The sequence below is a fragment of the Dendrobates tinctorius genome, unplaced genomic scaffold (genome assembly GCF_039654945.1).
Source record: "Dendrobates tinctorius isolate UK_male_01 unplaced genomic scaffold, ASM3965494v1 ptg000201l, whole genome shotgun sequence".
Taxonomy (NCBI): domain Eukaryota; kingdom Metazoa; phylum Chordata; class Amphibia; order Anura; family Dendrobatidae; genus Dendrobates; species Dendrobates tinctorius.
Window position 1 is genome coordinate 4,992,694 of NW_027361868.1, and position 24,568 is coordinate 5,017,261.

Genomic DNA, 24,568 nt, shown 5'->3' on the forward strand with positions numbered 1-24,568 from the left:
GCCCAGGGACAAGCACGGAGCAGGCTGAGGCTGCATTGAAGAAATTTTAAGATCGGTTGTAGACTTCTACTAATTTTAACCAAGCTCCACTTAGGCCTGTGGCTTCACTGATATTCGTATTTCCCCTGTCCTCCAACCCCGCCAGTTACAGCTCCGAAGTGGCGTCTGCACAATCCACACTTGTTCCTGTGTTACAGGTGTTCAGTCCGGTCAGTTAATCCCCTGATTTGTGTTGCAGGGTTGGAGGACAGGGGAAATACGAGAGACAGTGGAGCCACAGGCCTAATTGGAGCATGGTTAAAAATCAGTAGTAGTACGACTGTGTAGGCAGCAGGAGACTTTGCCATCCACACAGCAGGGGATCAGCTGACGTTACTGAACCCCACTGAGACACGGGAGCAAGTGTCTCTTTCCGTGTGGACGGCACTTCCGAGCTACAACTGGCTGTGTTGAAGCCCAGGAAATAGGAGGGTGTAGGCAGAGGCCTACTGTATTTGGAATGTGGTGACAGCAGGAGAGACTGCCATCCACACAGCAGGGGATCAGCTGACGTTACTGAACCCCACTGAGACACGGGAGCAAGTGTCTCTTTCCGTGTGGACGGCACTTCCGAGCTACAACTGGCTGTGTTGAAGCCCAGGAAATAGGAGGGTGTAGGCAGAGGCCTACTGTATTTGGAATGTGGAGACAGCAGGAGAGACTGCCATCCACACAGCAGGGGATCAGCTGACATTACTGAACCCCACTGAGACACGGGAGCAAGTGTCTCTTTCCGTGTGGACGGCACTTCCGAGCTACAACTGGCTGTGTTGAAGCCCAGGAAATAGGAGGGTGTAGGCAGAGGCCTACTGTATTTGGAATGTGGTGACAGCAGGAGAGACTGCCATCCACACAGCAGGGGATCAGCTGACGTTACTGAACCCCACTGAGACACGGGAGCAAGTGTCTCTTTCCGTGTGGACGGCACTTCCGAGCTACAACTGGCTGTGTTGAAGCCCAGGAAATAGGAGGGTGTAGGCAGAGGCCTACTGTATTTGGAATGTGGTGACAGCAGAAGAGACTGCCATCCACACAGCAGGGGATCAGCTGACGTTACTGAACCCCACTGAGACACGGGAGCAAGTGTCTCTTTCCGTGTGGACGGCACTTCCGAGCTACAACTGGCTGTGTTGAAGCCCAGGAAATAGGAGGGTGTAGGCAGAGGCCTACTGTATTTGGAATGTGGTGACAGCAGGAGAGACTGCCATCCACACAGCAGGGGATAAGCTGACGTTACTGAACCCCACTGAGACACGGGAGCAAGTGTCTCTTTCCGTGTGGACGGCACTTCCGAGCTACAACTGGCTGTGTTGAAGCCCAGGAAATAGGAGGGTGTAGGCAGAGGCCTACTGTATTTGGAATGTGGTGACAGCAGGAGAGACTGCCATCCACACAGCAGGGGATCAGCTGACGTTACTGAACCCCACTAAGACACGGGAGCAAGTGTCTCTTTCCGTGTGGACGGCACTTCCGAGCTACAACTGGCTGTGTTGAAGCCCAGGAAATAGGAGGGTGTAGGCAGAGGCCTACTGTATTTGGAATGTGGTGACAGCAGGAGAGACTGCCATCCACACAGCAGGGGATCAGCTGACGTTACTGAACCCCACTGAGACACGGGAGCAAGTGTCTCTTTCCGTGTGGACGGCACTTCCGAGCTACAACTGGCTGTGTTGAAGCCCAGGAAATAGGAGGGTGTAGGCAGAGGCCTACTGTATTTGGAATGTGGTGACAGCAGGAGAGACTGCCATCCACACAGCAGGGGATCAGCTGACGTTACTGAACCTCACTGAGACACGGGAGCAAGTGTCTCTTTCCGTGTGGACGGCACTTCCGAGCTACAACTGGCTGTGTTGAAGCCCAGGAAATAGGAGGGTGTAGGCAGAGGCCTACTGTCTTTGGAATGCGGAGACAGCAGGAGAGACTGCCATCTCCACAGCAGGGGAACAGCTGTCAGTGCTGAACCCCACTAACACTTGAACGAATGTGTTTGGCTCTGTGGAGACGACACTTCTGAACACCAACTGACGCTGTTGGAGCCCAGGATTAGGCGAGGAGCAGGCTGGGGCCTGTTGCTTTTGGCAGGTGAAGGCAGCAGGAGACTTGCCATCTCCACAGCAGGGGAACAGCTGGCAGTGCTGAACCCCACTAACACTTGAACGAATGTGTTTGGCTCTGTGGAGATGACACTTCTGAACACCAACTGACGCTGTTGGAGCCCAGGATTAGGCGAGGAGCAGGCTGGGGCCTACTGGATTTTGGCAGGTGTAGGCAGCAGGAGACTTGCCATCTCCACAGCAGGGGAACAGCTGGCAGTGCTGAACCCCACTAACACTTGAACGAATGTGTTTGGCTCTGTGGAGACGACACTTCTGAACACCAACTGACACTGTTGGAGCCCAGGATTACGCATGCCGCATGCAGAGGCCAATGGGCAGCGGTTTTTATGGAGGTTGTTGACTACTACTGATTCTAACCATGCTCCACTTAGGCCTCTGGCTCCACTGTCTCTACTATTTACCCTGGCCTCCAACCCCGCCAGCTACATCTCTGAAGTGGCGTCAGCACAATCTACACTTGTTCCTGTGTTACTGGTGCTCAGTCCCGTCAGTTGATCCCCTGATGTTTGTCCGGCAAGTTCGCCAGCTCTGTCCTCATTCCCACTACTGGTTATGGGAATGTGGACAGAGCAGGAGACCTTGCCGGACACACATCAGGGGATAAACTGATGGGACTGAGCCACAGGAACACAGGAACAAGTGTAGATTGTGCTGACGCCACTTCAGAGATGTAGATGGCGGGGTTGGAGGCCAGGGGAAATAGTAGAGACAGTGGAGCCAGAGACCTAAGTTGGGCACGGTTAAAAATCAGTAGTGGTTTGAATGTTGATGGAGCTGGTGACTTTGCCGTCCACACAGCAGGGGATCAGCTGGCGTTACTGAACCCCACTAACACAGGAGCTAGTGTGTTTCTCTGTGCAGACGACACATCTGAGCGACAACTGGCTGTGTTGAAGCACAGGGATTATAGTTCAGGTGGTAGAAAAATGAACACACCAGCAGACCTGGATACAGTTGCCAACCACTAATTTAGTCTGTAAGAGGAATGGCAAAGTCTTTGGAGATCCAGGCCTTGTTCATTTTCAGAAAAGTCAGCCGGTCAACATTATCGGAAGATAGTCGCGTGCGACGGTCTGTTAGTACACCACCTGCGGCACTAAAGACACGTTCCGATAATACACTGGCAGCAGGACAAGCCAGCACCTCCAATGCATACTGGCTAAGCTCTGGCCTTGTATCCAGCTTAGAGACCAAAAACTTGAAGGGGGAAGAGCCATCTGGGAGTACAGTGACAGGGCAAGACATGTAGTCTAACACCATCTGACGGAAGCGTTGCCTCCTGCTGACTCGAGGCGTCGCTGATGGTGTAGACAATTGTGGTGGACACACAAAACTTTGCCACATTTGGGCCATAGTGGTCTTGCCTTGTGCTGCGGCGCTGCCTCTGCTCCCTCTTTGTGCAGAGTTTCCTCCACTGCCTCGACGCACAGAGCTGCTTTGTAAAGCACTAGCAACAATGCTGTCGGGTGGAATGGAAAACATTATGGACTGCACCAGTGACTCTTCGTACTCCCGCAGTTTACGCTCCCGGTTCAACGTTGGTATGAGCCTTTGTACGCTGTCCCGGTAGCGAGGATCTAGGAGGGTGTACACCCAATAATCAGCCGAGACGAGAATGTGGGCGATGCGGCGGTCGTTTCTCAGGCACTGCAGCATGAAATCAACCATGTGCTGCAGACTCCCAACTGTCAAAGAACCGCTGTCCCCTGTTTGATGCGTGACCTCGGCCTGCTCTGCATCACCCCACCCTCGCTGTACATACTGAGTAGAGGTTTGTGTACCTCCCTCCTCTGGAGAGATGTCTTCCTCCTCCATCGACTCCTCCTCATCCTCCTCACAAAGTGTCCCCTGCCTAGGCCTTTGTGAGGAAACACGTAGCGCAGACTGTCCAGAAGCAGATGGCATTTGGGACTCCTCATCCTCCACCTCTTCCAAAACCTCATCCCTTAGTGCTTGCAGTGTTTGTTGAAGCAGGCAGATAAGGGGGACAGTCATGCTGACTAGTGCATCATCTGCACTCGCCATCCGCGTGGATTCATCGAAGGCACGCAAAACGAGGCAGATGTCCTTCATAGACGCCCACTCAATGGTGCTGAAGTGTGAACGGCGCACAGTGCGACTTGTTTGCGCCTGATGCAGCTGGTACTCCATGACTGCTGCCTGCTGCTCACACAACCGCTCCAACATATGTAACGTTGAATTCCACCGGGTGGGTAGGTCACATATGATGCGATGTTCCGGAAGGCCAAATCGTCGCTGCAGAGCAGCGAGGCGCGATCTTGCCGTGCTGGAACGCCGCAAGTGAGCGCACTCTATGCGGACCTTGTGCAACAGTGCATCAAGATCCGGATAGTCCCTCAGAAAGCTCTGCACGACCAAGTTAAGCACATGTGCCAGACATGGGATGTGTGTGAGGTTGCCTAGGCCAAGAGCTGCCACCAGATTTCGGCCATTGTCACACACTACCAAGCTCGGCTGGAGATTCGCTGGCCCAAACCACACATCGCTCTCCTGCTTGATAGCATTCCAGAGCTCCTGCGCTGTGTGGCTTCGATTCCCCAAAGAAATTAATTTGAGTACAGCCTGTTGACGTTTGGCCACGGCTGTGCTCATATCGGTCGTAACAGGCTCCTGCTCTGCTGTTTCTGAGGAACTTGAGTAGGAGGAGGAGTCTATGTGTACAGACTGGAGTCCTGCAATCCGTGGCGTTGGAAGAACACGTACAGCGCCACTCTCCAGATCTGTACCCGGCTCCACAACATTGACCCAGTGGGCAGTGAGGGAAAGGTATCGTCCCTGTCCATGGTTACTGGTCCACGCATCGGTGGTCAGGTGGACCTTGCTACTAACGGCGTTTAGTAGCGCATGTTTTATTTTGCCCTCAACATGTTTCTGCAGGGCAGGGACGGCTCGCCTGCTGAAAAAAAAGCGGCTGGGCACGTTGTATTGGGGGACTGCCAATGCCATTAAGTCCCGGAAGGTGTCAGTGTCCACCAGCCTGAATGACAGCATTTCAACTGCCAGAAGTTTGGCAATGCCAGCATTCAGAGACTGTGCTCGGGGATGGTTTGCCGAGTAAGGGCGCCTTTTATCCCATGCCTGTGCTACCGATGGCTGTGATGGATGGGAACGTGCTGCTATGGGTGGAATCTGACAGGGTATCTGGACAACAGTGGCAGAGGTTCTTCCTTGGCGATCCTGTGAGGAAGCCGAACCAGCAGTGTGTGAGCTGGAGGAAGAGGCCCCAACACGAACTGAAGAGGTGGTAGGTGGTGCTGTACGTTGGCCTACGTCTTCAGGGTGTCTCTGCAACTCCAACTCGTGCTTGGTGCGCACATGTTTCCACATATTTGTGGTATTGAGGTTGCTGACATTTCTTCCTTCTTTTGACTATCTGATGACACAGCTTGCATTTGACAAAGCAAATGTCATCTGCAACTGTGTCAAAAAAGGACCACGCACTGCAAGTCTTGGGAGCGCCCGTTTTGCCTTTGGAATGAGGAATGCTCCTAACGGGTGCCGAAGTGGAGGGTACAGGCAACCAAATCTTCCCCCTCACTCTGCCTCCTGTTTTGGCCGGTAGGGGAATCTCTTCCTCCGAGCTGCTCCCACCACCTTCCTGTTCCTCACGCCATGATGGGTCAAGGACCTCATCATCTTCCCTCCCCTCTTCAAACAGCTGCTTCTCCGGGGTTGTCTCGCCAGCACCGTACGCACCAGAAAGTGGCAACTGAGTCTCGTCATCATCTGATGCGTACTGAGGTGTGCTGACCATAGGCACTGGCCCACTCGCCTCTTCAGATTCAGAGGGACAAAGAAGTTGCGCATCACTGCATACTCCCTCTTCTTCACATTCAGGAATGCTGCTTGGCTGGCCCCCTCTTTCCAAGCCAACAGATTCCGAGAACAGAAGTAGAGACTGTGATGGCTCCTGTCCATGTCTCTCTGACTGCCTGGGCACTTTGGCAGGTGGTGAAGAGACAGATGGTTGCTCTTCGGTGCTCTGGTCCTGAGAGGCTGTGGAAGTAATTGAAGTCGATGCGTTAGCTGCCATCCATCCGACAACGGCTTCAATTTGTTCCTCCCGCAGCAGTGGGGTACGTTGAGGTCCTACAAAGCTGCGCATAAAGGACTGTTGCCTGCTAAAACTGGGGGATGCTGATCCACTGGTGCCCGCAGCAGGCCCAGAATCCCCACGTCCTCTACCTGCAGAATCCCCAGGTCCTCTCCCTGCAGAATCCCCACGTCCTCTCCCTGCTGAAACTCCACGCCCACACCCACGCGCCTTACTCCCTGCCTTCTTCATCTTGCCAGACTGCTTAAGATAGGCAGAAAAGTACAAAGGGGGGCCTTAGTGTGCTTATTCCTGAACAGCTGGTTACAGGTACAAGAAACACTAATTTTATGAAGTGTGTGTGTGTGGACTACACTTTAATAGGAGCTGATGTGGCCTACACAAGTTCCAAATGTAGTGTTTGGTGAACTTTTTTTGTGGTTTCTTTGTTGGAAACAAACTCAAAGTATGTGAACAAAGAATTGAAACTGATAGTATCACCAACTTTTTGGAGCTATTACAATGCAGGCAGGTAACCTACAATGCAAAAGATGAGGCTCCAAAAAAATTGGGTAATACTAATCTGGCTGCGCCGGCAGGGCACAAGCCAGAAAAAAAGGCTCCTCTATCTACTCCTATATAGTGTTTGCAACCAACCAATGTTGATGGATACGGATGGATGCACACTAATAGGAGAAGAAAAAATGAGCTGCACTCAAAGACAAATATGTGTGAGGCAGTGACGCACGTTGTGCGTCCTACAACCAGACGTAGCTGCAGGACACTCTACTCTGCGTGAGCTGCACTCACACACAGTCAGAGACCTCTCAGACAGCCGTGAACAGTGCAGCTAAGTGGGCACTGGCACTGACAGGCTGCAGAAAGGCTCCGCTGTGTACTCCTATATAGTGTTTGCAACCACCGTAGATGGAGACGGATGGATGCACACTAATAGAAGAAAAAATGAGCTACAATAAAAGAAAAATGTGTGAGGCAGTGACACGCTGAGCGTCCTACAACCAGACGTAGCTGCAGGACACACTACTCAGCGTGAACTGCACTCACACACAGTCAGAGACCTCTCAGACAGCCGTGAACAGTGCAGCAAAGTGGACACTAGCACTGAAAGGCTGCAGAAAGGCTCCGCTGTCTACTACTAGTGTTTGCAACCAACGTATATGGATACGGATGGAAGCACACTAGATTGAAATTATGTAAAAAATGCAGCTCAAAAATTAAAAGATGTATGAGGCAGCAGTGAGGCACGCTGGGCAGCCTACAACCTGACGTGGCTGCAGGACCCACTCCACAGCGTGAGCTGCACTCACACAGCCCTTGCAGACAGCTGTGAACACTGCTGCTAGGGCAAAGAAGGCTACAGTGGTGGTTTATGTAGCCTGGGTAAAGCACTAGATGTTTGGTGGAATCGCTATTTCTAACTGTCCCTCACAGTCTTCTACAGCAGCCTGTCCCTAACTGAATTCACAGCAGAGTGAACCAGAAATGGCGGCTGCGGTGGCTTTTATAGTGCATCATGACATCATTTCGGCAGCCAATCACAGCCATGCCAATAGTTAACATGCCTACATGCCTAACAGGATGTGCCCACACTTCGGAGGATTCCCATTGGCTTAATCAAAGCAAGCAGGCTCATAGCATGATGGGAACTTCCGATTCCGATTCCGATATCCGATATGACAAAAGTATCGGAAGTCAGTATCGGAATTCCGATACCGCTAATATCGGCCGATACCCGATACTTGCAGTATCGGAATGCTCAACACTAGTGATCATATTAATTTAAAATAATAATTAAATTAATATGTTAACATTAAAGGGGTTGTCCCCTACTAGGACAACCCCTTCTTGATCAAAATGTTTGGCCCCTATAAAGTAATAAAGCTTATACTCATTTCCCATGCTGACTCCGTCCCCGCGGTGTTGACACTCGACTTTCCCAGGCCTCTCGTGCGGTGTTGTGACACGGAACGTCACTGTCTCCGCCTTCAGACAAATCGATCATGAGGAGGAACTCATGGCTGCATCTGACCTTGAACTTCCTCTTCATGATCGATTTGTCCAAAGGTGGGGACAGTGATGCCAGGGCAAATTGCACGTAACGTGTCAAAACACCGCACGAGAGACATGAGAGAGTGACTGAGTGTGGGAGGAACAGCCCCCGTCGAGTGTCCGGGCCGGAACCAAGAAAGCCGTCACCTGGGTTCCGGGGGGAAACTGTCCCCGGGGGACAGAGTTCGAGGAGGACCGTTATGACAGACAGATGGGCTGGGGGAGGGACCAGTATAAAGGAGGCGGGGAATCCCTGGGACGATGAGTCAGCAGACCGGGACAGAGGCAGCAGGAGACCGTGGGAGCGACTGCAAGATAGAGCGACCTACGAGTGCCAGGGAAGACGCCGACTGAGGACGTCCACGCCAGGGCGATCATCCGAGATTTGCTGCCCCACTCCAGCCCGTGGCCACTGCGGCCCCAGTTCGACCCGCGGCTGTTGCCGCCTCACCTCAGCCCACGGCTGCGGCCTACCCGCGGTCACCCACGGCCGCTGCCATCTCGCCCCAGCCCACGGCTGCGGCCTACCCGCGGTCGCCCGCGGCCGCTGCCATCTCGCTCCAGCCCGCGGCTGCGGCCTGTTCCCCGCCACCCGCAGCCGCCGTGCTCTCACCAGTTGCCGCGGCAAGTACAGTGCCACCGGCGGCCACCACTGTCCCGCTCTGGTCCGCAGCAGGGGCCGAGCCTCTGCTGGCCGCGGACTCCCCGTCGCAGCCGTTAGCTGCGCAGGTGGTCTGTGATTCGCCACCCTACATCGCTGCCGCTTGCCCCAGTCCAGGGACTGCGGCCCACCCGTCCAAGGACTCCGCCGGGGCCTGTGGGGCTTCAGTGTCATCAGCGTGCCGGAGCGCGCAAAGACTTTGCCAATGCCTCAGCAACTGGGCCTAGCGACTTCTACGCCGAAAGACCACCATCCCAAATGGCGAGGGACGTCTGGATGGCTAAGTTGACTATATATTTACGGACCTGTAGTCGGCCATACCGCGGCCCTATAGTGACCGGCTATTGCCGGAAGTAGTCGTGGTCTACCTGTTTGTGTTTGTTTGTTTTAGAGCCCCTGCGAGGGCAACCCGTGTTACCCCTTTTGGTGATCAAGTTGTGACTGAGGAAAGTTCCCTCTAGTCTTATAAACGTTATTATAGAAAGCACCAAATTGTCTCGTGACTCGTCACTGCATCCTGCGTACCTGCAATTACCACATTTAGCGTAGTCAGCAGGATGCAGTCTCCGAGCGTGGACATCGAGGGCCCCCAGCCCAGCATTTCTTTGGGGGTCATGCTAAGCAATCTACCCAGGTTCTCCGGCAGCAATATTATGCTGTAGAATTGGACGGAGTGAATGCGTGGGTTATTCAGGATGCATCCGCTTACCCCTGACCTAGAGGCAGAAGTGGCCCTGATGGCGTTGGATGGGGAAGCCCAGGATACTGTAATGTTGAGGCCCCAGGGGCAGCGAAACACCTTCGTCAGGGTGTTACAGTTCTTAGAAGAGGCCTATGGGGACCCGACCTATGTGGGGGAACTAAGAACCCAGATGTTTAGATGCATGCAGAAAGAGGGGGAAACAGTGACCCAGTATATGAATGTTTTGCAGGAACTGTTTTTAGCCATTGAAAGGAAGGATGGAGTCGGCGTGGGGACCGTGGACATAACATTACGTGACCTATTAGTGGCCGGGTTACGAGACACCCTGACAAGACAGGCTTTGGAGAGCGGGTGCGAGTGGACCCACATCTGACCTTTTCAGAGATAGGGAAGGAGGCACGGGTTCGGGAGCAGGAGCAAGAGGTTACGGTCCCCGTGGGGATGGCTTGGAGTATCGAAGCATCCGTAAGTGCCCTGAGCGAACCCCACTGGGTACAAAAGGTGAAGCAAGAGATACAGAGTATTAAGGGTGAACTGGCCGAAGCCAAGAAAGCGGCCAAAAGGAGTCAGCCAGAGACTTATTTTCGGCAGCATTTTCCCGAAGCAGTGAGACAGTGATAAAGTTGGTAGCCGCCAACCAGCTACCAGTTCCTGTCATTGAAGTAGCCTGGATGCAGATTTCAATAAGCGGCAAATCACTCGGCCACCGGGGAATGGTCCTGACCCAGGGAGACACAAACAGCAAACATCCGGTTATTCTGGGTATGAACATACTACGAGAGTTCGGCAACCTCCTCCTCAATGAACCCACACAAGAGACTCTGAGCCTCTGGGGTTCTTGCACGGCCCAAGGGCAGGTCTTCAGTGGTTGGTGCGGGAGGCGCGAGTGCTCCAGGAGTGCCGGAAGGGTGAGGCGCTGGGCAAGGTCATCGCACCGGCGGCCCCTCTGCTTGTGCTTTCTCCAGGGCAGACGGTGGTAGCTTTGCCGATCCGCGCCCCGATGCCACTGGAGGGTGTGGAGGTGCAGGTGGAACCATGTTACTCGGAGTGCCTGCACCCTGGCATACTGGTAGCCCGCTCCCTGGCCACGGTGTGGAAGGGGACCGTGCTGGTGCGTTGTGTCAACCTGGAAGACCAAGATATCGCCCTGAAGCCCCAGGCCAAAATGGCCAAACTAGTGAGGCCTTTGGAGGAGATGCTGCCAGACCCCGCGGTCCAGTTGAAGGTGCAGCCTGAAGATCCTTGGGCAGTAACGGTACGAGCCCAACAGACTGCCGTATCCTCGACCCAGGAGAAAGGTCGAGCCATCCTGGAGAGAATGCGGGCCGAAGTTTCCGGCCTAGCGCCAGCCCAACTTCTCCAGGTAGAGACACTTCTTGGACAATTTTACAGTGTCTTCGCCAGCCACGAGGACGACTTCGGATGTACCACGGCCATCAGGCATGGGATCCCCACGGCAGGAGCGGCCCCCATCCAGGAGCGATATCGGCAAATACCACCGCAGCTATACCAGGAAGTGAAGACTCTATTAGCCCAAATGCTCCAGAAGGGGGTCATACGAGAAAGCCAGAGCCCTTGGGTGGCCCCTAATGTCCTGGTTCGGAAAAAAGATGGCACTTCTGCGTTTTTGCGTGGATTATCGGAAGTTGAACGCCTGCACCATCAAGGATTCGTATCCATTTTCCCGCATAGAAGAGTCTCTGTCCGCCCTGGGGAGCGCGATGTACTTCTCAACCCTAGACCTGGCCAGTGGGTACTGGCAGGTGCCGATGTCGGAGGAAGACAGAGCCAAGATGGCATTCATCCTTCCCATGGGACTGTTCGAGTTCAATCGGATGCCGTTTGGGCTGGCCAACACCCCAGGAACTTTTCAGCGGTTGATGGAGTGGTGTCTAGGAGACCTGAACTTTGAAGCCACGTTGATATACCTGGACGATATTATCATCTATTCCGCCACATTCGAGGACCACCTGAGGCGGTTGGGGCAGGTGCTCGGCCGGATGCAGAAGTACGGGTTAAAGGTAAAGCCCCAGAAATGTCACCTGTTCCGCACCCAGATCGAATACCTGGGGCACACTGTCTCGGCAGAGGGCGTCCGACAATCCCTGGAAAAGGTCGCTGCTGTCCAGCGGTGGCTTACCCCCTAAACGGTAAAGGACATGCGGGCCTTCTTGGGGTTGGCCGGCTACTACCGTTGATTTGTGAAGAATTTTGCACACCGAGCTCGAGCCCTGCAAGACCTGCTGAAGGGGGCTCCCACCAGGGTGAATGGACGGAACATCCAGTGGCAGCAACCGCAAGAGGATGCGTTTCAAGATCTCAAAACTGCTCTCTCGGACGCCCCGGTATTGGCGTATGCGGATTTCTCGCAACCGTTCATCCTGCATACCGACGGGAGTCTCCAGGGACTAGGAGCTGTGTTGTCACAGGTGCAGGACGGCCAGGAGAAAGTGATCGCCTACGGTAGCCGGTCGCTGCACGACTCAGAACGTAACCCGGACAATTACAGCTCCTTTAAGCTCGAGCTCCTCGCGGTAGTGTGGGCAATGACGGAGCGATTCGCAGAGTACCTGGCGGGCTCCGAAGTAGTAGTGCGGACTGATAACAACATTTATCAACATTTGTAGAATGCCAAACTGGGGGCCCTAGAGCAGCGGTGGGTGGCTCGGATGGCCAAATTCAAATATAAGATCATCTACAAATGGGGTGCTGAAAACGTGCACGCCGACGCGCTCTCCAGAATCCGACACACCACCCCAGGAAGAAGTCGAGATGACGAGTTAGAAGCAGACGAGACGCCGTTCGCCCTCACCACCGCCGCGCCTACAGTCAACGCGCAGGAAGTGCCTCATCCGGGGCTCCTAGGAGGGATGCTGGAACAGCCTCGTGACAAATGGATTCAGCAGCAACAGGAAGATACAGAAGTTGGACTCCTGCGTCGATGGGTGGCCACCGGTAAATTGCCCACGGGCTCACAGAGACAGGCTTTGACCCAAGATATATTGCTAATGTTGCGCCAGTGGGAAAAATTAATCATCAAAAAGGGACTTTTATATCGAAAAACCATGTCACGAACCACGTCAGCTACGATATGGCAGGTGATCGTGCCTGGAGCCCATCTCAACCAACTGGCCCGAGAAGCCCATGAGAAGGGGGCTCATTTTGGGGCTCAAAAGACTTTACAATGGTTGCAGCAGATAGCATACCACCCATGCTTGCACGCTGCTGTGGAGGAAGTTTGCCAAACCTGCCTCTCGTGCGAGCTCGCTAAGCCCCCACGCAACGAGCCCCTGTATGTCAAAGGATCTAAATGCCTTTTTGGAGTACAGAGGATTTCTTTTTTGGGATTTATTTTGTCCCCGTCAACTATTGAAATGGACCCGGCCAAGGTACAGGCCATTTACGATTGGGTTCAGCCCACTTCTTTGAAGGCCCTCCAGAAGTTTTTGGGTTTTGCTAATTTTTATCGGAAATTTATAGCAAAATTTTCTAGTATTGCCAAGCCATTGACTGATTTGACTAAGAAGGGTGCTGATGTGTTAAATTGGTCTCCGGAGGTTGTTTCTTCCTTTCAGGAGCTGAAGCGAAGATTCACCTCCGCCCCGGTTTTGCGGCAACCTGATGTCTCACTTCCGTTCCAGGTAGAGGTGGATGCTTCTGAGATTGGTGCAGGAGCTGTTTTGTCCCAAAAGAATCCTGTAACATCTAAAATGAATCCCTGTGCTTTCTTTTCCCGAAAGTTCTCTCCATCTGAACGTAACTATGATGTGGGGAATCGGGAACTGTTGGCCATGAAATGGGCATTTGAGGAGTGGAGACATTGGTTGGAGGGAGCTAAGCATCAAGTTGTGGTCCTCACTGACCACAAGAATTTGATTTACCTAGAGTCGGCTAAGCGCTTGAACCCTAGACAGGCTAGGTGGGCCTTGTTTTTTACATGTTTTGATTTTGTGGTTTCTTTTCTTCCTGGTACTAAGAATGTCAAGGCAGACTCCCTCTCTAGGAACTTCTTTGCTGATTCTCCTGTGGTGACCAAACCTGCTACCATCTTAGCCGAAGGGGTAGTTCTTTCTGCCATCTCGCCCGATTTGAGACGTGCTCTGGAAGAGTTCCAGGAGGACAAACCTGAGCGTTGTCCCAGTGGAAAGTTGTATGTTCCTGACCAGTGGAAGAAGAGAGTGATGTCTGAAGTTCATTGCTCTGCTTTGGCTGGTCATCCAGGTATTTTTGGTACTAGAGATCTAGTGAGTCGGTCTTTTTGGTGGCCCTCCTTGTCTCATGATGTCAGGAATTTTGTGCAGTCCTGTGGGACGTGCTCCCGGTCTAAATCGTGTTCTCGCTCTAGTGGGTTGTTGATGCCTTTGCCTGTCCCCAAGAGGCCATGGACCCATATTTCAATGGATTTTATCTCTGATATGCCTGTCTCTCAAAGAATGACTGTTATTTGGTTGATTTGTGATAGGTTCTCTAAGATGGTTCATCTTGTACCACTCCCTAAGTTGCCGTCTTCCTCTGAGTTGGTGCCCCTGTTTTTACAACAGGTGGTTCGCTTGCACGGGATTCCTGAGAACATTGTATCTGACAGAGGAGTCCAGTTTGTGTCTAGATTTTGGAGAACTTTCTGTTCCAAGCTGGGAATTCAGTTGTCCTTCTCCTCTGCTTTTCACCCTCAGACCAATGGGCAGACAGAGAGAACAAACCAGACCTTGGAGTCATATTTGAGATGTTTTATTTCTGCTGATCAGGATGATTGGGTTTCATTTTTGCCCTTGGCCGAATTTGCTTTAAATAATAGAGCTAGTTCTGCCACTTTGATGTCACCTTTTTTTTGTAACTTTGGGTTTCATCCTCGATTTTCTTCAGGGCAGGTGGAGCCCTCTGCCTGCCCAGGTGTTGACACTGTGGTGGAGAGAATGCACCAGATCTGGGACCAAGTGGTGGATAAGTTATCTCTCTCCCAGGAAAAGGCCCAGCGGTTTTCCAACCGACATAGGACCATTGGTCCCCAGTTTAAGGTTGGTGATATGGTGTGGTTATCATCAAAAAATATTGCTATGAAGGTGGCTTCTCCTAAGTTTAAGCCTAGATTTATTGGACCTTACAAGATTTTGGAGATTATTAATCCGGTCTCTTTTCGTTTGGCTCTTCCTGTCACATTTAAAATCCATAAATCTTTGTTGAAGAGGTTTGTTGAACCTGTTGTTCCGGGGGTGGCACCTCCAGACCCTGTATTGGTTGAAGGTAACATGGAATATGAGGTAGAGAAAGTACTGGATTCCCGTCTGGCTAGACGGAGACTCCAGTATTTGGTTAAGTGGAAGGGTTATGGTCAGGAGGATAATTCCTGGGTCTCTGCCTCTGATATTCATGCCAAAAGATTGGTGCGTGCCTTTCATCGGGCTCACCCTGATCGCCCTGGTGGCGTGGTTGAGGGTTCTGTGACCCCTCCTCAAGGGGGAGGTACTGTTGTGAGTTCATTTTCCCCTTCACTACTGAGGCCCGAGGAACTCCCTCTTCTGGTAAAGAAAGGTAGTGAGCCTGATTATCAAACACCTGAGTCTGATGATGATGACTGGCTGAGTGGAGTTACTGACTGGATATAAGGCTGCCGACGCCCTTCTGCCCTGCGGGTGATTTCTCTGTGGGATCCTTGGAGACCAGTCTGAATTCCTGCTCCTCTAAAGCTAAGTTTTCTGCTCGGCCTTTTGCATTTGTGCTTTGACTTTGTTTTTGCTTTGTTTTTCTGGATTTCTGCCATTCCCTGCTGGGGTGTGCTGAATTCCTTTAGCTCTGTCTTCTGAAAATACCTGAGTGCTGATTTAGTTTTTGAAGCCTAGCTGCTTCAGGGTCTTTTTCATATCAGCTTGTTGGCTTATGTCTTTGATAGGGTTTTGGCAGATTGCAGACAGCAACCTTCCTTTCCTGTTCTGTTTAGGTAGCTTGGGCCCCATCATTTGCTCAGCCTATCTTTCTATCTGTGTGAGTGTTTTTTCATCTTGCTTCACCGTCATTATATGTTGGGGGCTGCCTTTTACTTTGGGGTCTGCTCTGGGGCAGTTTAGATTCCCTTTTCTGTCTTTAGGCTATTTAGCGCTCCGGCTGTGATCGAGGGGTCTAGGGCATCGTAGGAACCCCCCACGGCTACTGCTAGTTGTGTTGATAGGTTCAGGGGTCTGCAATCTGATAGTTGCCAACTTCTCTGGTTTTCTGGACGTAGCTTCTATTTTTGTGTCTGCCTCCTACGGTGACTCAATCATAACAGGGAGCACTGCCTCCGCCCATTGACTTTCAGACTGGGGATCGGGTACTCGTACTTGATCAATGTCCCCAAAACAAGTTAGAACCACGGTGGGAGGTAAACCTGTACCGAGTGTTGCGCCGAATAAGCCCTGACGGGCCTTTGTATGAAATACAATCTGAAGGAAGCAACGCGCCCCTCACTCGGGTTGTGAACAGTAACATGTTACGGCCTTGTACGTCTACCGATCCCCCACGGCTCGAACCAACCCTCCAGGTCCCCATCCCCCCACCCACGGTCTGGGACCTGGATGAGGAAGAGGACTTCCCCATCGCAGCTGCGGGTCGCCCCAGTAGTGGCACGACAATAGACCCGGGAATTCCACCAGAACCAACTATGCGACCACCCTCCACCACCCCAGAAGACTCCACTACACCCAAGCTTCGATGCTCCGAGCGGTCAACAGCTGGCAAACCCTCTGAACGTTACGAACAGGACCAGTTCCTAAGGCGACAAGGACTGTCGTCCCAAAAAACTAACCCGAGTCTACGAAAACCCTCCCCCGAGGACCGGCGAGCATACAGGGCGGGGGAGTGTGGGAGGAACAGCCCCCGTCGAGTGTCCGGGCCGGAGCCAAGGGAGCCGTCATCTGGGTTCCGGGGGAAACTGTCCCCGGGGGGACAGAGTTCGAGGACGGACCATTGTGATGGACAGATGGGCTCGGGGAGGGACCAGTATACGTTAAAGGAGGCAGGGAATCCCTGGGACGATGAGTCAGCAGACCGGGACAGAGGCAGCAGGAGACCGTGGGAGCGACTGCAAGATAGAGCGACCTACCAGTGCCAGGGAAGACGCCGACTGAGGACTCCAGAGGGACGGCGCCAAGGTGATCATCCGAGATTTGCTGCCCCGCTCCAGCCAGCAGTCACTGCAGCCCCAGTTCGACCCGCGGCCGCTACCATCTCGCTCCAGCCCGTGGCTGCGGCCTACCCGCGGTCGCCCGCGGCCGCTGCCATCTCGCTCCAGCCTGTGGCTGCGGCCTGTTCCCCACCACCCGCAGCCGCCCGGCTCTCACCAGTGGCCACGGCAAGTACAGTGCCACCGGTGGCCACCACTGTCCCGCTCCGGTCCGCAGCAGGGTCCGAGCCTCTGCTGGCCGCGGACTCCCCGTCACAGCCGTTAGCTGTGCAGGTGGTCTGTGATTCGCCACCCTACATCGCTGCTGCTTGCCCCAGTCCGGGGACTGCGGCCCACCCGTCCAAGGACTCCGCCGGGGCCTGTGGGGCTTCAGTGTCATCAGCACGCCGGAGCGCACAAAGACTTCGCCAACGCCTCAGCAACTGGGCCCAGCGACTACTACGTCGAAAGACCACCATCCCAAACGGCGAGGGACATCTGGATGGCTAAGTTGACAATATATTTACGGACCAGTAGTCGGCCATACCGCGGCCCTATAGTGACCGGCTATTGCCGGAAGTGGTCATGTTCTACCCGTTTGTGTTTGCTTGTTTTAGAGCCCCTGTGAGGGCAACCCGTGTTACCCCTTTTGGTGTTCAAGCCGTGACTGAGGAAAGTTCCCTCTAGTCTTATAAACGTTATTATAGAAAGCACCAAATTGTCTCGAGACTCATCACTGCATCCTGCGTACCTGCAATTACCACATGCCGACATCGTGGGAATGGTGCCGGCACAGGAGGGGAGTATATGCTTTATTATTTTAGCGTGGGGTATGAGAAGAAGTTGTCCAAGTAGTGGACAACTTCTTTAAAATTGAGCAGAATTAATTTCAGCCTATTGGTTTGGTCTTCCACAACAGTCATGGTCTCACATGTGGCACCGTGGGAAATTAATTGCCCATCCCTGATCTCGAGTAAAGCAGTAAATATATTATGAAGGAGAATGAGGAGGGAGATGCAGCTGCAGTTTCTTAGTCTCAGCATCAGGGGAGAGGGGAAGGGAAACCCCTGATCAGAGCCACAAGACCATCTCTTCTACATTACACAATTCACAGCTAATAGCAGACATATACTTTTGCAAGTACTTTGCAAAAGTATTGGCACCCCTCTTTATTTACCTAGAATTAGACCAGCACAATGTCCTGTACATCGGTTTGCATTCAGCTCCAGCAGTGCGATATGAGGTGCGAGTCTGGGATGACTTCATTCAGAGACTTTGTTAGCATTCCCTTCCCCACATGTCATATTACCATCAACTCTTCTTATATCCCCAAAGATTACTAACCGCTGATCGATTGCCCTGACAAGCCTGGCCGTGGCCTACACGTGCCCTGGCTAGTTCATTTATTTGCCATGGTGGATTTGCTAGAGTGGAATTTAATCAATAGATAATTCATTAATTCTGATCCTGAAGTATGAAGAGAACGGGGTGAAAAAAAAATGTCTGCCTGGCGTTAACTTTGAAAATAATATAACACTGCCTGTAATACATAATGTATGAGGATGTGAGCAGCGCAGCCAAAGACGGACGGGCATCACGTGATCGGGGCAGGTTTCCATCATTTGGAAGGAAATAATAAAATTTTCTATTAATTGAAAGTAAGAAATTGATACAGAAATTGGGAACTTCTAGAACTTTTTACTCCACAGTTTTAACTTTTATCTGTGGAGATGGAAAAAAACGTAACTTTTGACTGAACGCGTGATCTCAGAAGTAATAATAAATGACAAAACGAGCTCCGCTACATCTGTACGGTGTATTATGGAGACGTCCTGGAGGAATACCCACCCTGGGGGTGTCTCATTGCACAGAATTAGTCCTATTGTTCCTGGAGTCCATGATTATTGGCGTCTGATCAGTGTTTGTAGTGGGAGTGGATTTCCATCCCTGATCATTACTCTGTGCTGTATTGTAGACGCAGTTTGTCAACTCATAGAACAGAGATTACACATCAGAAATAATCCCACATAATACAACGGATCATATTACATGGCGGATTACAGTAGTATAAACGGCCCGTGTGTGCATTATGAGGTTCTGCAGCAGCCGAGGTGTGTATTATGAGGTTCTGCAGCAGCTTAGGTGGGTATTATGAGGTTCTGGAGCAGCCGAGATGCATTTTGATGTTCTGCACCAGCCGAGGTGTATTATGATGTTCTGCAGCAGCTGGGGTGTATTTTGAGGTTCTGCAGCTGCTGAGGTGTGTATTGTAAGGTTCTGCAACAGTTGAGGTGTATTATGAGGTTCTGCAGCAGCTGAGGTGTATATTATGAGGTTTTACAGCAGCTGACGTGAGTATTATGAGATTTTGCATCAGCTTAGGTGTGTTATGAGGTTCTGCAGCAGCTGAGGTGTATTATGAGGTTCTGTAACAGCTGAGGTGTATGCTGAGGTCCTACTGCAATCGACGTGGGTAGTATGATGCTCCGCAGTAATTGAGGTACCTATTATGAGGTTCTACAGCAGCTTAGAGGTGTATCACGATGTCCTGCAGCAGCTGAGGTGCCTATTGTGAGGTTCTGCAGTAGCTGAGGTGTGGTTCTGCAGCATCTATGCATCTCCTGTAGGTTTCTTACAGTTAACATTTCCATTCACTGACAGCGTCCTCCCTCTGTAATCTCACAGGTCGGTGGAGATTTGTTGGTCTCCACCACAAGAACCCAATGGAGTCATTCTTGGCTATGAGCTCAGGAGGCGACATTCACATCCTTGTGAGTCTACAAAGATCTTATCAGTGGATGAACACAGAAGTTTCTGCACTTTTATCAAATGCAAGAAAGGAGAAGACATTTGTGGGGGGTCGTGCTACGACCCTCGCCAACAGGTAACACTATGGATAGGATACAGGTCATTACTTCCAGTTGCTAGTTGACATTAAGGGGTTGTCCCATGTGTGGCCATCTCTCCATTCTTGAAGTAGATACCAGTCCTAGTGGTGAGAGATTCATGGCAGACCCTGTCCATATGCAGTCTTTTTCTAACAAACTTCTAAATTTCTTTAATCATTAAAATATTTAAAAACCCATTTGGTATCACCTTAATTCCACTGACCTGAAGAACCGTGTTACAAGGTCATTTTTATCACATGATGAACGCCACAAAAACAAAACCAAAAAACAATGTTGGAATTGCCTTTTTTTTACCATTTCACCCCTTTTTCCATTTTCCAGGACATTATATTGTGTCAATCAAAATTACAGTTCATTCCTAGTGGCGTAACTACAGTAGAGTCCAATGGACCCTGGTGCAAAATGTGGACCTGGGCTTACACATGCGTGTTAGTCAGATGTGTTGGCCTTCTAATGTCCCAGATCCTATAAAGACGTGTTCGCCAACCATATAATGATGTCCCCAATTCTGGCCCAATCCTGTAATAATCTCCTCAATACTGGCTCCTTCCTGTAATTATGTCCCTCATCCCGGGCCTCTTCTCGAGATAATATGCCCCATCCCAAGCCCCTTCCTGGTATAGTGTCTTCCATCCTGAGCCCTTTCCAGTAATATTGCTCCCCATCCTGGGCCCCTTCCTGATATAATGTCCCTCATTCTGGCCCCTTCCTATCATAATGTCCCCATTTTGGGTCTTGATCAGTAATAATGTCCCCCATCCTAGTTCCCTTCCTGTTATAATGTCCTCCATTCCAAGCCCTTTTCAGTAATAATGTCCTCTGCCCCTTCCTGGGCGCCCTCCTTCCTGCTATAATGTCCCCCCATCCTGGGCCCCTTACTGGTGTAAAGTCCCTTATTCTTGCCCCTTCCTATCATTATGTCCCCCATTCTTGGTCTCGTCCAGTAATAATGTCCCCTTCCTGGTATAATGTCCTCAGTTCCAAGCCCTTTTCAGTAATAAAGTCCTGAATAAGAAAAATAATAGTAATAATTAATAATGTATTCTTACCTTCCTACACTCCCACAATGTGTGGCATCCTCTTCTATAACCGGCAGCTGACTTTGGTTTGCCTGGCATGGCGCATAATGACACTGCCAGGCGCCACGTGTGACAGGCACAACAATGTCAGCTTCCAGCCTCTGATTGGCTGGTAGCGTTTATTGTAATGCAAGGAGTCGGCGGGTCACTGTGCCGCAGTACACTTCAGTTGAATGTCCGTTCATGGACACACAACAAGCTAAATCAGATGCTGGTGTCAGCAGGTGCCCCTCCTCCACGGACCTGACGGTGGTAGAACACTCAGCAACTGCGATCATTACACCCCTGCTTATCCTTTAAAAAAAAAGTTCTCATATAAGTATGTCAACTGTAGAAGGGGAGGTTAAAAAAAAAAAAAGAAAAGAAAAAAAGGTAAAAATTTAAATTTTCTAATGAATTGATGCATTTTTATTAAGGGTTAATCTACTGTAGTGGGATTTAGTATATTACGACCCTTTTGAGTCTTTTTGAGAAGCCAAAAAAATATAAAGTTATCACTGCTTCTCCTCCGGCACTTGTGTGACTAAATAATAATGAAATAATAAAATAATAATAATTAAAAAAAAAAAGTTAAAAAACAGGGTGTGAAATAAATAATAATAATTTTTTTTAAAAAGTTAAAAAACAGGGTGTGAAATAAATAATAATAATTAAAAAAAAAAAAGTTAAAAAACAGGGTGTGCAGATTTCCAAGAATCGGTGCCACATCATTCCATGGGTGATGCCCATCATGGCAGCTCTTCCCTATTTATGTGAATTGAACTGAAATGCAATTTCATATAAATCCCATTGGGCAAGAGTAGCGCCCTGTTTTTCAGAAGATGTAAGGCCAGCTCTTATCTGATTTCAAACCTATGTTCGTAAAACTTGACAATGGCAACTCAAGGGGCGCACATAATTGTATCCTATCGCATCACTATTTTGAGGAGAGCATGGCTGCTTTCTCATAAAAACAGCGCCCCCTTTATCTATGGGTAGCACCTGGAATTGCAGTTCAATCTTATTCACTTGCTGCAATACCAATAACAGCCTAAAGGATAAGAGGGGCGCTGTTTCTGAAAGAAACTCCTTTTTAGCAGCAAAGCCCATTGACAAATGTATTAAACTTCCCTCTAAATTCGCCCCAATTCTCCTTTATTGAAAATCAATACAATTTCCGTCAAGAGCGTGCGCATCCATTTGCCCGACAAGCCCCTATAATCTGTTAGGAGGTAGGAGGAATTTTTTTTCTTTTTCTTAATTATTGTATTTTTCAGATTAATTCTCCTATTAAACCGCAGTTTAGAGTCCGGATCAATACGTGGAATTCGCACGGCGGGAGATTCCAAATGGCTTTTATTGACGATCTGTGCCGGAATCTCCCGGAGTTGACGAGCCATAATGAAATAACGTGGCAATTTGTCAACAGAAAACACAGCGTTTCTCCAACGACCCGGCTATTAGTAAATTCACCAAATACGCCCCCCCCCCCCCCCGTATAGGAGGCGGTAATTAAAATCTGATTGAAGAGAGAATTGTATATTATTCCGAAGCGTCTAAGTTTCTCCTTTAGATGTCAACGCTTCTATGATTTTTGCATTTTGTTGTTCCGTCGCGGTTCTTGATGACATTATGATGTGACAAATGGGGGTAAAATGAACATTTTTTTTTTTTTTAGCTTGGAGAAAAAAAATCCCAAATCCTGGCCCTTTATACTCCATTACGGCAATGGTCGGACGCCGTCAACAAGATTTCGATGGGTTTATTATGTCTATATGAAGATGAACTGGACACGTTTGGGTCTAATCACAAAGCGTTTACATTGGGAGGCAACACTTACAAAGCAGCCAGTGTAGTCGTATCGTATAATTTAGTGCCAGATGGACAGAATACAAAGACATAATGACGGGATGAAGAGCATATAACATTAGCGCAGCCCGGCTGCCAGTAGAGCCGACTCGTCTCCACCAATATAGCTGTTTGCTCTGAATAACTAATTTAATAAAAGTGAATTTCTCAAGTCAGCGTCAACCCCTATAATTCAATTTGGATACATCGGCTGCGGAGGTTTTTGTTTTGTTTTTTTTTACTTTTTTTTCTTGGCTTTCTCTGTTTCTGTACCTTTCACATTGAAAATGGATGATGCGAGGATTCTGCGGAGGAGAGGGGAGATGTCTTGGAGTGCAATGTCTGCTGTTTTATTAGGGTTGGATTTTATTTATTTATAAAACTCCTTTCCGATAGCTGACAGCAAATGACAGGTAAGTATCGGACGACCGGGCATCGTCCTGCCTGCAGAGAACGGATGCTGCTGGTGGGAAGGCGTCAAAACAGATTCCAGATTTGCGCGTGAATAGTCATTCTTGTCCTGGAAGACGGAAACATACAAAAAAATAAAGAAAAGAATAGCATAATAATAAATTATATTTACTGTCAGGAGCGTAATAAGTTATCATAGAAAAATGGGACACCGTTTCACTATGACCTTCTTCTTTCTTCTAAAGACCTTATGCCTGAGGAAGGAACACTAGATGCTCCGAAGCGCGTCACCTAAATAAATCGTGAATAGTCAACACCTGGAATCAGTGGCAGCACCCGATATCCACCGCATCTTCCTTTCCTTCACCCGTCATCTCCTTCATCTGTTTGGTGTAAAGTGTTAACACCGTATGCAGTGATGAGGCAGTGACCCAGCAAAGTTCAAGGCAAAAGTCTCTTTAATGTTTAACTCACAAATAATGCACAGCATACGATATCCTCTGGATTGCAGCCAGGAACCATATCATCTGGATTACAGCCCTATAAACACGCCAGTCCATCTCCTGAGACCAGTTGCCGTGGGTGACTGCACCGCTGTGTATGCTGTGGGTGCCAGGCCTTCCTGCTGTCTTGGCTGTTTGGCTCCGCTGGCCTGTGTTGCCTCACACAGAGCCGACTTCTCTGCACTCTAGCAAACACCAGACTGACACTGTCCCTCTACCTGACACACCCAAACCCAGAGGCGTATCTAGGCTTTCTGGCACCCGGGGCAAGAATTTGGTTCGGCGCCCCCCCCCCCCCCAAGTACATATGCGACTTGCACACTTAGCCATGTACCCACGAGCTGCTCCTCCTAATGCTCTCAATGTTCAGTAAAATACTGAGAGAAGCAGGAAGAGAAGCTCGTTGTCACAGGACCATACCTATGAAAATCACATATGAGTGAAGTGTCCATGTAATGAGTACTGGAACCTACAGAGCTGAGTCCTGACATTGCAGCTTCTGAATTCTCACACCTAATGCATTGCACACTTTTAGGATTCTCCCTTGCCGATGTACAGTTAAGTCAGCACAAGTATGTGATTTATATACTTCTGGCCACATTCCGACTAGACGTGCCCGGCCCCGCTCTGTTCATTTTCATTGAGTGAGGCCACACATGTCTAGTCAGCATGTGACCGTATGTATGTAAGTTACCGGCATGAGAGAATCCTGACAGCGTTCAGTGAGCACTGTGAGAATTCAGACGTCTGCAGTCACATAGAATGTCTGCAGACTCAGCACAAACCTGGACAACCCCTGTAATGCTCCTAACAAATAAAAACATGAGAACAAGTCAGTATCACAAATAACATTTACATCCAGGTACCTTATAGATGACGTCGTCTCTGAAGTCGTTCTCCTTTCCTTCTTCTTGTCCAGACCCCATGATGAGTTTTCTCATCCACATCTCGTCTCTGCAGACTTCCATCTTCTCCGGTCTTCTGCAGCAAATCCCCACACGATGCCCTTAAAGATAGAAGTGTTATTATAATGCTCCTAAATAAAAATATCTGCAATATA

At 50.2% G+C, this 24,568-nt stretch overlaps 1 protein-coding gene across 1 annotated transcript in view; it reads left to right on the forward strand.

The window, feature by feature from the left end:
* USH2A (usherin) overlaps positions 1 to 24,568 on the forward strand; it is a 994,545-nt gene that overhangs the window by 728,895 nt on the left and 241,082 nt on the right. The window contains exon 47 of the mRNA XM_073553328.1: positions 19,465 to 19,663. Within this exon, the coding sequence (XP_073409429.1) occupies positions 19,465 to 19,663 (199 nt within the window). The remainder of the gene's footprint in view (positions 1 to 19,464; positions 19,664 to 24,568) is intronic.